The sequence below is a fragment of the Protomyctophum parallelum genome, assembly GCF_964188405.1.
Source record: "Protomyctophum parallelum genome assembly, chromosome: 6".
In the NCBI taxonomy this organism is placed as follows: Eukaryota; Metazoa; Chordata; class Actinopteri; order Myctophiformes; family Myctophidae; genus Protomyctophum; species Protomyctophum parallelum.
This window is the reverse complement of record NC_139701.1, coordinates 19,344,726-19,357,225: the sequence shown is the minus strand read 5'-3', so window position 1 is coordinate 19,357,225 and position 12,500 is coordinate 19,344,726. Positions and strand designations below refer to the sequence as shown.

The following is a 12,500-nucleotide window of genomic DNA, read 5'->3' as shown; positions in this document are numbered from 1 at the left end:
CCGCAAACTGCGTGTCTGTGACGCTCATAGTCGTACTCTTGACAGAGCGTGATCACGCCTCAGCATGCTGCAGACGCAAGGCTGTGTTTACACTATAGGGAACATGCATGATTGCCTCACTCAGCATCTAGCAGTTAGAGCAAAAACCGTTAATGCTATAGTTATATAAAGGCCTGTGCTAGGTTGTTGAGTGACGGGTGGCATGTACAAGTACATACAAGCAGTGTGGGCGGGACGGGCCTGGGCTTTGCACAGAGGGTGTGTTTGTTTGATCCATATCAGGGTTTTATTATTGCACGCCTTTGTATACTGTCGCTGTTGGGCAGAAATCTTCTATATCCAAAATGGTTACTTTTCAGGAAATGGAAACAATTACTTGTGTTCATGTTGGATGGATCCAATGTAGTCGTTATTTAGTCACAAGCTCCTTTCTTTGGATCAATAGTCTATTTATAAAACCCACAGACTCACTTAATCACTGTCAACATTGAAATATGGAGAGGAGGATTCTGCCCGGCAGCAATGATATACTGTTTATGCCTATCCAGATGAAAACAGGACAACCAGTTTCACCATTGACACCAAACACGCTGAGGTAAACAATCCCCCTGTCATGGGGTCATCTTTCAGGCCCAGGCGGTAGGGAGGGAATGAGCTGACTCTGCACGTACAACCACGCACAACACGTGTGTCATTATTAACTCATCAAGTCATTCCGGATCACACAGCAGGCCAACCACACCGTGTCAAAGGTCTCTGTCTCACTATGTATAAACCATGCAGTGGTCTCAACTGGTTTAATCAGAACTCTCGCTGCAGCAAATATAGACAAATAATACACAGAGATAAATTGTTGGAATTGTTCAATTGTTTCATTATAAGGAAAAGAGAGAAAACGCATGTTAGCAATTGTTCATGTATTTTTGGCTATTTAGATTTGTTTTGCTTGACCACAAAATGTCAAGAATGTTAATTAGATGGCACGTTATTTAGACAGATGCTAGGTTTGCTGTTTATCCTTCGTCCTAGTTTCTTTGAAGTACTACATTGTTCTTTTTGCATTCTACTTATGTGACTCTGTTGGTGCCAATTGTTGACCAGGGCTCAGCTCTTGCCTACTCTGATTTCACACTTGTAAGTCACTCTGTCAAATAGCGCACCTGCTAAATATTTAAATTGTAAATCGTAAGTTAAAGTGACATATTGAATTACTATGCTTGGTCCATAAAGCTGTGACGCATTGCAAGCTTGTACAGTGGTTATTTTAGGTGCATAACACCCAAGCAATGTGTAAGTCACGCTTTAGAAGCTACCTACATATTAGAATGGCATAAGGAGGCAGCTAGACAATCAAGGCAAGGTTATCTGGGACATATGTGGCAAAGAGCTAGGTCGCTGAATAGAAAGCTAGTTAAACGTTTTCTTCTTTTTTTCTGCCTTACCGGTACAAAGGCCATGTCAAAAGAAAATAGATTGACTCTGGAGGCTCGTTCTGAATTCGAACACATGCTTTTTTTTCTCTTTTCATTTGCGGAGACAAAAACAGCTCCAGTTGTCAAGAGTGATTGAGCTCGGCTGCGGGGCCTGCCTGAAGCCCTCGCATTAATCACGCTGGTTTGCGTTATATTGGATTGCTGATGTGATTATTAATAGGACATCATCGGCGGTCACGTCTTAGCCAGTCTCCCCTCTCCGGGGTGGAGCGAGCCGGCATGACTGGTATGCCAGTGCCATCTTGCCACTTTGGGGATTAGCACTGAGCTCTCCTGAGATACTCCCTGGGCACGGGTGTGTCCTATGAATACAAATGGTGTGTGTCTGTGTGTGCGTGTGTGTGTGTGTGTGTGGGGGGGTGTGTGTGTGTGTGTCTACATTCGGTGAGTGAGTGTGTCGGTGAGTGGGTGAATCTCTGTCGGTCGCTCTATGTATGCGTGTGCCTAGTCCCTGTGTGTTTGCACACACACGTCTGTAATGATGAGGCTGTCGAGGCATGCAGCGTTACGTGTGTGATCTCAATTTCAAAGAACATGGATGATAGTCCGTGTAATGTGTGTTTGAGATAGAGGTCAGTACGTATTATGGAGAAACGGCTGGATTGGCTGCCGACCGTGCTTCTTCTTCGATTGCATTCCAGAGGAGTCTGATTGTACATTCTGTTCCACCCACTACCCTAACACTATTAGCATTAACTTATCGCCTCTCTTCAAAATAAAGCCTCTCAGGAGAGGCAATAGGATGAGAATGCATTTCCGTCAACTGACTTTAGATCACATCAGATCACTGCAGGTTTAGGGGGGAGAATACCAAGCCGCCTTCATTTTTATTTTCACATCATTCCTCTTTTAGATACCGGGGAACGCCCCAGTTTACCAACTCGCCGCATCGACAATTCTTCATCAATGTCTTCATCAGTGTAGTATGTCAAACCCACAGATGTTATAGTTAATTTCCAGTGATCAAAATATTTTGTGCAATTAAATGGTAGGCTAGAATCTAGCCGACCATTTAATTGCACAAAATATTTTGATGCTAGATAATGATAAAAAGGTTAGTATGTCATGAATACCAATGATAGTACCAATGATATTTCAGGATATTGTTTACTAATGAATTACAATGTTTCAGTACTTTGGTGTTTAAACTTTAGCATTCCTACTTCATCCAGTGTAAACTCTAAACAACTATCCCCTCTCTCTCATTTCAATGCAATTTAAATAAACGTGAAGTCAAACTAAAATGCACTAAACCGCGAAAACCGGAAATCCGGCGAGTTCTCCGGATACCCTGTATATGACTCGATCTCTCTCTTTCTCACCTTCCCTTGGTGTTGAGATGAAAGTGCAGCGGAGGCGTAGATCAGGGTAGGCCTCAGCGGGCAGAGCAGAGCAGCAGCCCACAGCTGGGATGAAAGGCGTAACTTTGTTAACCACTTGAGCCCTGGCATCCCTGTTCCTGCATGGGGAGGTTTGCAACGTGACGCTTCCTACAATCTTCTGCTTGTTTCTGCTTATTTCCGGCAAAGAGATTTCACATTGAGGGAATATTGGACTGTATCCGTGGTGAATACAATACACGCATGTTGCATTCCAAGTTGGACTCTTTCTATAAGATCTGGGATGCATATTTTTAGAGGTGCAATGTGGCCCTCAACATGGTTTTCAGAAATATAAAGACATATACAGACTCTAAGTGGTTAAATCTGTTGAATCCGGCACCCGCTGGCCTAGTGGTCCAGGCACATGATACCACATATAGGTTCTGGCCTGACAGAGTCCCATTCATGACCACCTTTGCTGCATGTCTCTCCCCATCTATATCCCTCTTTCCTGTCATTCTTCACTTGTATCTGTCAATAAGGCAGAAAAGCCAAAAAGAAAAATCATAAAAAAAATAAAAATAAAACATTACCCTGTGCCTTCCCACCCAGGCGCAAGCTCTGCACCCAATTCTATACTATAGGCCTATATACTACATTATCTTTGTATGTATGCTATTTTGGCAGTTTGTATTCAAGAAATCCACATCCAGCACAGTAGGCCTACTACAGGACATGACAGGGATGTCATCGAGCTTTGGCTTTTGAACTGGCGCCGATTATACAAATGGAACAAATGGAACCTTTACCAGTCCATTTGGTTCCATTTCATGGCCGTCCTTTTGTTTGAGAACCACTGACCGATATACAGTACTACATTTCCCAGTGTGAAGTTGTGAACACACTAGCGTACATAGTCGAAATACATTGTGAATTAGCATACTGTTTATACAGCCCCGCCTGTGTTTCAATCCAAAAATGGAGACATTTGCTGTGTGAGACCCCTGAGAGGACTGTTTGTGTTTACCACTAGACGTGAATTCACATATCGTTTTACTACGCACACATGTCAGAGACACGTTTTCACTGCAGCTTAGCGGGACGCACGAGGAGGTCCTTGTTTAGTTGAGCAAAATGTCAGATTGTGCTCATTAGGAGTTTGAGTATTGTTATGTTTAGCATATGTTTAGCATATGAGTCCATATTTGTTGTTGTTGCTATTGCGTGGAAACCTTGTATCTCCATATTCCAAATTATTGTTTTCTTTCCGTAAACATAATGCCCAGTTACGGACAGTTACGGACATCCAAGGTTTCCCTCCGACAGTGGCATTTGTGGTAGGGAACCATTAGGAATGGTGAATCTTGAGAAGCGGCCAAGAGCCAGTAGTTGGTCCAGATACATGCTAGAGGGGGTGCCAAATGCCACGGCTGTTGCCAGGGTGACGTCGACTCTGTCTGGCTGCGCCCATCTGCTCCCGGTCATGTGACCGCGGGGAGACCACCTGTTTCAGCGACGACGTGGCTGACATTCAGCGCTCGCTCACACGTACAGTACTGTAATGGCACGTTCACCGCTCGCTCACACATACAGTATGGCCTCCATATAGTTTGTAATGGCACGTTCACCGCTCGCTCACACGTACAGTACTGTAATGGCACGTTCACCGCTCGCTCACACATACAGTATGGCCTCCATATAGTTTGTAATGGCACGTTCACCGCTCGCTCACACATACAGTATGGCCTCCATATAGTTTGTAATGGCACGTTCACCGCTCGCTCACACGTACAGTACTGTAATGGCACGTTCACCGCTCGCTCACACATACAGTATGGCCTCCATATAGTTTGTAATGGCACGTTCACCGCTCGCTCACACATACAGTACGGCCTCCATATAGTTTGTTGCATAGTGCATGCCAGAAATAGCTGACCTACAAGCTCACAAGTTGTCACAACAGAGCTTGTAGATTGGCTATTTCTGGCATGCGCTTTTCTGGTGTACTGTATAATGTGTCTAGAATAAAGTTTAGTTTTATTATTTTATGGTGATTAATTATAAATCAAATCAAGTCAAACTTATTCATGTAGGGTGTAAAAACGTGTACGTCCCTAAGAGGGGGGCGGCGTCTGAAAAGCTAGGGACGTCCCTCTCGTGGGCTTTAAATTCTAGCCCACATCACTCAGAATAGAGTGACGGTGGTATGTTTTTGTAAATATTGAGCTCGTTCTTGGCGACAACATAGTGAACCAACACCAGGATGGATAGAAAGAATGTCGGGCCCAAATACCTTACAAGGACAAGGAAAATGTCGTGAACAAACACGGCTGTGCTTAGATACTTTGTTGAACATCACGTCTCTGTGCCCGTGTGCCGTACAGCCGAGATCCAAGCCATTCTACGTATTCTTGTAAACTCGTCAATCTGGGTTCTGTCTCCATGCGGGAAAGCTGAAAATCTAATTCCGTTTTCTGGCTCATTCCCACGACGTGACCTGCTGTGGCACTTATTTACTGAGCAAGTCTGCACCATTGTGAGGTCAGTTTAAAAAAATAACGTATACAAGCACACCGGATAGTCGCTCAATGTAAACAAACCAGACAAGCCAACAAGGTTGGCGGCCGCTACTACGTGACACATATGTTGACGCCCCCTCAAGGAGATTTTGGTAGACCCTATATGGGCTTAATATTGATGACATCAGGGGTCTCCATCCCTGATGATGTCATGTGATGTCACGTGCTCCATCCCTGATAATGTCACGTGATGTCACTTGCCCGACCAACCAACACACTGACAGGAAATGCACAATTCCATAGTTAACTGCGACTGCAATAACATATGGAATTAATTCTGTACTGGCCATATATGGAGTGTGTCTTGAGTGTATAGGGTTTGATGGGGTCCATATATGCAGATCTATACGTGATGATCCAGTCTTCTCCATGTATAGTTATCCAGGGTTAGATGAGGTCAGTGTCGTAATCTTCATATATGGAGATGGCCATATATGGTGGCGTGACGTGTCACGAGGCGTGATGTTATGAGGCGTGACCATAAATGGAGGCATTAAGGGTCTCCATGATTTCACGTGATGTACAACCACACAAAGGGGTCTAATGAAGTACTGTCACCTCATAAACACGGCACTCCATTATTAAGATTTGCTGCTAGCTCCCAAGGCATGATGGATTGGCAACCATATATGGTGATGTAACGGACACGAGACGCACGATTTCATAGTAAATGCGACCTTCAGTCTCAATAACAACAAAAAAACTAAAGATAGCAATTACACAGTTTAAGCAGAACATACGTAAGCCAAGATGCGAACCAAGACTTAAGGCCCAGGCTTATACGATCAGACAGAGTTAAAGGCCAGGGAGAATAAATTAGTTTTAGGGGATTTGAAAGATTTGAAAGCCGCTAAGGAGCGAGCAGACCTAATATGTAGGGGCAGACTGTTCCAGAGGCCTGTCCTAATATGTAGGGGCAGACTGTTCCAGAGGCTGGGGCCGGCCACTGGAAAGGCTCCTTCACCTCTGGACCTGTAACTAATTGTGGGCGCAGTCAGGAGCAACTGGTCAGCTGCACCTCAGGGCCCTGGCTGGGGTGTATAATGGGTCAATAAGGACTGGGACTATACTCCTGCAACATGAACACCTATATTGGTGGTGGTACATGCACATAAGTACGTAATGTAGATGTAAGTAGCACACAAATGGTGTATTTATATAGCGCCTTTATCCAAGGTGCTTTACATTCACCATGGAGGAAACTGTGCCATGCGGCCACTCTACCCCTGGGCCACTGCCACCCCTGGCCTCCTGTATGACTGTCTGAAGTCGTGTCACACCAAGCGTGCGCCGCTAAGAGTGAACCACATGGTTTGTTAACAGCCCATGCGGTGTGCAGTGTGGCGAGAGCCAGAGACATACATCATAGGCTACTAGCACAGCGTCTGTCTCTGCGCCTGCTGCCGTGAGATGAGATGTATTGATGTTTCTGTATCTCAGAGAAAACCAGGGGGAAAAACAGACTTTCTCAGTATAGGTCGATATCAGCCCTCGCTGCCAGCTGAGAAAATCAAAGTGGAAAAAAATTGAAATCGCAAAACTGTGGCCTTTATTATGCGTGTCTTATTACTTAACTTAAGACCTGGAGGCGTGATCAATGCCATTTGGCTATTCTGAGTGGCCAAAGAGCATTGAGCACGCATCCAGGTCTTAAGTTAAGTAATAAGACCTGGTACTTAAGACCGGTAATACGTGTACGTGTGGATGCGTGTGGATGCGTGTATCAAAATGACGGAGTGGTTGCGCAAAGACCCGCCCGGCAGCACTGTTTAATGCAATTTATTTGTGCGAGTTATAAGTATTTTTTTTGTTTTGATGATAATGTTGTACAGTATGTATATCCATAACATAAACAAGCAGCACGCTAGCAATCAATTCACTATAGTTCTTTATTTCAATCATTTTATTATTATTATTATTTTCACAATTATATTTCCTGATCATCTTCTTCTTAAATACAGTAGTTTGACACTCTATACCGTCATATGCATACAGTACATCTGTCACGTGAATTATCAAAACATTAGAAAGTAGCCGGCGTATCTGTGTATCAGATTGTGAAAATATAATAATAATAATAATAATAATACATTTTTGAATTGAAAGAAAGAACTAGTGTATTGTCTGCGCGTGCTGCTTGCTTATTTTATGGATATACATACTGTTGACTTTTACAACTTTGTCATGAGTAATTCAACAAAAAATACTAAATAATAACTGGCACAAATAAATTGCATTAAACAGTGCTGCTGTTTGCGCAACCGCTCCGTCATTTAGAATTAGGCGTGTCTCATTGATCTTTGGCTTGTGTCTGGTTGTGTCTTTGCATGCGTGTGTGCGTGCGTGCGTGCGTGCATGTGCGTACAGTATCTATGGGTGGGTGGGCGTGTCATCCCACTCCGTCTATAGGGAAACTAACTTATGAACATTAATCATAACCTGTTTAATTGGCATGATAAGCATCTCTCTCTCTCTCTCTCTCTACTTCTACTCCTATATTTCCCTTCCTCACAGCGTCCCACGGCCCTCCGTCACCGCTGACAGCATCACCGGACCCCGACCACCGGACCCCGACCACCGGACCCCGACCACCGGACCCGGACCGGACTCGACCGACCCCATGAGCACCATGGACGGCTCCGACATGTCCGAAGGCGCCGCGGCCATGTCCGCGGCGGCCACCGCCCCGCCCCTCTCCCCGTCCGACTTCGGCCTGCAGGCGTCCCCACCGCCCTCCGACCTGTGCCACTCGTGCGGCCAGCGCCACCTGCTGGAGGAGAACCACGAGTACCAATACAGGGACGAGGTGGACGACGACCTCATTTGCCACATCTGCCTGCAGCCGCTCATCCGGCCGCTGGACACGCCCTGCGGACACACCTACTGCCAGGAGTGCCTGACCAGCTTCCTGCTGGAGAGCGACTTCTGCCCCGTCTGCCGCGCGGCGCTCATGCTGCAGAGCTGCCGCAAGCCCAGTCTGCTGGTGCACAAGCTGCTGGACAAGCTGACCGTGGCCTGCCCCTTCTCGGCGCACTGCGACGAGACCATGTGCCGCGGGGACCTGGAGGGACACATCAAGAGCAGCAGGTGGGTCGCGATTTACACGTTGAAGTTGACGATTGATTGTCACGTGAATGATCGCGATTTAACGATTGAATTGTGTTTGTGGTATTGAACATTGGAACATATGAATAGAGAATACATTTATGTTTGCCTGGTAATTAAAAAAAATGCATATGACAAAAAAACGGTGAGACCGGTTAGTTGATGCCTTCGGCCGCAAGTCAGCCGCTGCACGAAAATACGAACGAGTATAGGAGCTTGCTCTGTCCCTAAATGGTATTTTGCTCCAGCGTCAACCGATATCTATTATGCCGACACCGGTATTTGCGCCTAGAGGTGTGGTCATAGACGTGTTGGCACGCTTTCCCCTGAATTGCTATTTTGGTCATCTCTTTGTAATTTTCCTATAATCAGCAGAAGTGAGTGCCTATACACGATCTATATACCAAATGAAAGCTTGAATTTTGATGATCAAACAGCACTTTGTTAATGTTAAAAATGAGCGAGATTTGAGCGAGTTGTGACTCAATGAAAAGGCGAGTGTTCTTGGCTCTTTGCATGGTGGAAAAAAAGTGCAGCACAAGTGAGACTTCAAGGCAAGCAACGCATCACTCTTCCATGGGAGACTGTAAGGCTATGAAGTAGGGCCGGGACTAATTGCGATTAATTTAGATTAATTAACTACAGAAAAATTTATCGCGATTAACTAAATTGATGCGATTAATAAATTAATCGCACCTTTTTTTCACCGCGGAACGTTTCTCACTGGGCGCTTTTCTATAGTACTGAAAACTGGAAATAATAAAAAGTCACCCCATTTTGTGTTGCCTAGAACTGGAGGTCTGACAAAAAACAGTAACAATATGAAGTAAGTACAGCTTTGTGATGTCACTGAGATGTACTTGTTACTGTTACTAATTTTTTTTCAGACCTCCAGTTCTAGGCAACACAGAATGGGGTGACTTTTTATTATTATTTCCACAACAGGTATATTAATGACAGTAAAATGTTGAAAATGAGTGGTATCCTGTAGTCACTATTCGTTGATTCACTGGGATACCAAAAAACATTAAAAAAAAAGGTTTCTCGCTGTTCTCGGGTTGAATATTGATATGCGATTAAAATGCGATTAATCTAGATTAATTAATCGCAAAGCCTCTGATTAATTAGATTAATTTTTTTAATCGAGTCCCAGCTCTACTATGAAGCAATAGCACTGGGCATAACGGCAACGGATAAGGGATCTCTTAAAGGCAATGGAATGTGACACAGTGATTTGTTTAATTATTGTAACGCCCATAATGTAACGGGTAACGGAGGTGTTTTAGGGATTTAGACAGGTAACCAAAATACCAACTTTAGTGGGGGAACTCCCCTGCTAAATCCCCAAATACTGTATTTAGAAAGCTCGAACGAAAATGGAGCCCATAGGGCCCAGTGCCCACGCTCCTCTCTGTTTACATATCATTAAAGGCACGTTGGTTTCTCTCTGCAGTCTGGACCCATTTTCATTAGCGCTCATTAACACTCGCCCAGCCCAAAGGGCTCTGGGGTAATTAGTTCATCCAGCTCCACATCCCCACACTATGCAAGCACAGAGTAATCATGTTATGTAACCTCAACCTATAGAAGTCTCCCCCGAACCATCTTTCTTTACTTAGTGTCTTCTGTCTCAGTTTATTTGTGTTCTCCCGTTTTCAGCACTCCTTGGTTCTCCTTTGCCAGGTTCTTATACCAACAATGGTTCTCAAACATTTTCATGTCACAAAATGAATAATTATGTATTTGGCCGCGGGTCCCCATCTAAAATCCTTTGTGCCAGGGACCGCCATAAGAGAAGATTTGTGCAGTTAAAAATGTTCAGAATTATTCAATATTTCTAGATTATCTTCAAATAAAATTGGGTTTACGTGGTTAAGCCACGTTTCTATGCTATATTTACCTGAAACCTGAAATGGCCTCAAGGACCCCTGTAGGACCAAGGACCCCACATTGAGAACCACTGTCCTACACTATTATACTGCATCTGACATCTCTTCTCTGTTCTTGTATCTCCACTCTCTTTCTCTCTCGTCCATTCCCTGGGCTTCCTCTCCTTCTCCACACGCAGCGTGGGTGTATTAATGAGATGATGGCGAGGTGAGCTGGGGCAAGGAGGGGGGTGGGGGGCGAATAGGGGGGCTCCCAGGGGGACTGGTCTCCTCTCCCTCCGGTCAGATGGAGTTATCAGTAGAGGCCAGAGGCTTGCTCCTCTGTGGGGATGCAGAGCATAAGGTCTGGCTGAATCCGATCGATCCCATCCGCTTGGCTTTGTGTCACCACATAGCACCAGAGTACCACGTGTGCTTCGTTCACCACATAGCACCATAGTGCACCACGTGTGCTTCGTTCACCACATAGCACCATAGTGCACCACGTGTGGTTCGTTCACCACATAGCACCAGTGCACCACGTGTGCTTTGTTCACCACATAGCACCATAGTGCACCACATGTGGTTCATTCACCACATAGCACCATAGTGCACCACGTGTGCTTCGTTCACCACATAGCACCAGTGCACCACGTGTGCTTCGTTCACCACATAGCACCATAGTGCACCACGTGTGCTTCGTTCACCACATAGCACCAGTGCACCACGTGTGCTTCGTTCACCACATAGCACCATAGTGCACCACGTGTGCTTCGTTCACCACATAGCACCATAGTGCACCACGTGTGCTTCGTTCACCACATAGCACCATAGTGCACCACGTGTGCTTCGTTCACCACATAGCACCATAGTGCACCACGTGTGGTTCGTTCACCACATAGCACCATAGTGCACCACGTGTGCTTCGTTCACCACATAGCACCAGTGCACCACGTGTGCTTCGTTCACCACATAGCACCATAGTGCACCACGTGTGCTTCGTTCACCACATAGCACCAGTGCACCACGTGTGGTTCGTTCACCACATAGCACCAGTGCACCACGTGTGGTTCGTTCACCACATAGCACCAGTGCACCACGTGTGCTTCGTTCACCACATAGCACCAGTGCACCACGTGTGGTTCGTTCACCACATAGCACCATAGTGCACCACGTGTGCTTCGTTCACCACATAGCACCAGTGCACCACGTGTGCTTCGTTCACCACATAGCACCAGTGCACCACGTGTGGTTCGTTCACCACATAGCACCATAGTGCACCACGTGTGCTTCGTTCACCACATAGCACCATAGTGCACCACGTGTGCTTCGTTCACCACATAGCACCATAGTGCACCACGTGTGCTTCGTTCACCACATAGCACCATAGTGCACCACGTGTGCTTCGTTCACCACATAGCACCATAGTGCACCACGTGTGCTTCGTTCACCACATAGCACCATAGTGCACCACGTGTGCTTCGTTGACCAAATAGCACCATAGTGCACCACGTGTGCTTCGTTCACCACATAGCACCATAGTGCACCACGTGTGCTTCGTTCACCACATAGCACCATAGTGCACCACGTGTGCTTCGTTCACCACATAGCACCATAGTGCACCACGTGTGCTTCGTTCACCACATAGCACCATAGTGCACCACGTGTGGTTCGTTCACCACATAGCACCAGTGCACCATGTGTGGTTCGTTCACCACATAGCACTAGTGCACCACGTGTGCTTCGTTCACCAAATAGCACCAGTGCACCACGTGTGCTTCGTTCAACAGCAACACCCTTGTGTTTAACACTTACAGGGATTTGCCTGTGCACGTCTCCGCTTGTGCTTGTGTCCTTGTTTGTGACGAATTAGTTGCACGTGTACATGTGTGTCCAGTACCGGTGCTGCATAACTGTTGTTAAGAACTGGTCACGTCTTTGAGTGTGTTGTTTACGCTCTGGCAGGCAAGCCGCTTGGAATTTGGGGGCCTCGTGACAACATAATGTCACTGGAGCGCCGATATTTGTTAACAAAAATGCGTACAATTTGTAAACAGTGGCAATGATGTACTGTAAATGATGGCATATTTAGATTCACATATTTGTGAAGCTGAGACCTTTCAACCTAGCTTT

General features: G+C 45.7%; 1 protein-coding gene across 2 annotated transcripts in view; it reads left to right on the top strand.

The window, feature by feature from the left end:
- lnx1 (ligand of numb-protein X 1) overlaps window positions 1-12,500 on the top strand; it is a 71,787-nt gene that overhangs the window by 2,646 nt on the left and 56,641 nt on the right. For both annotated transcript variants that reach the window (XM_083766486.1, XM_083766485.1), the window contains exons 2-3: window positions 7,909-7,951; window positions 7,994-8,481. In XM_083766486.1, coding sequence (XP_083622612.1) covers window positions 8,015-8,481 — 467 coding nt within the window. In that variant the 5' untranslated portion in view covers window positions 7,909-7,951; window positions 7,994-8,014. The remainder of the gene's footprint in view (window positions 1-7,908; window positions 7,952-7,993; window positions 8,482-12,500) is intronic.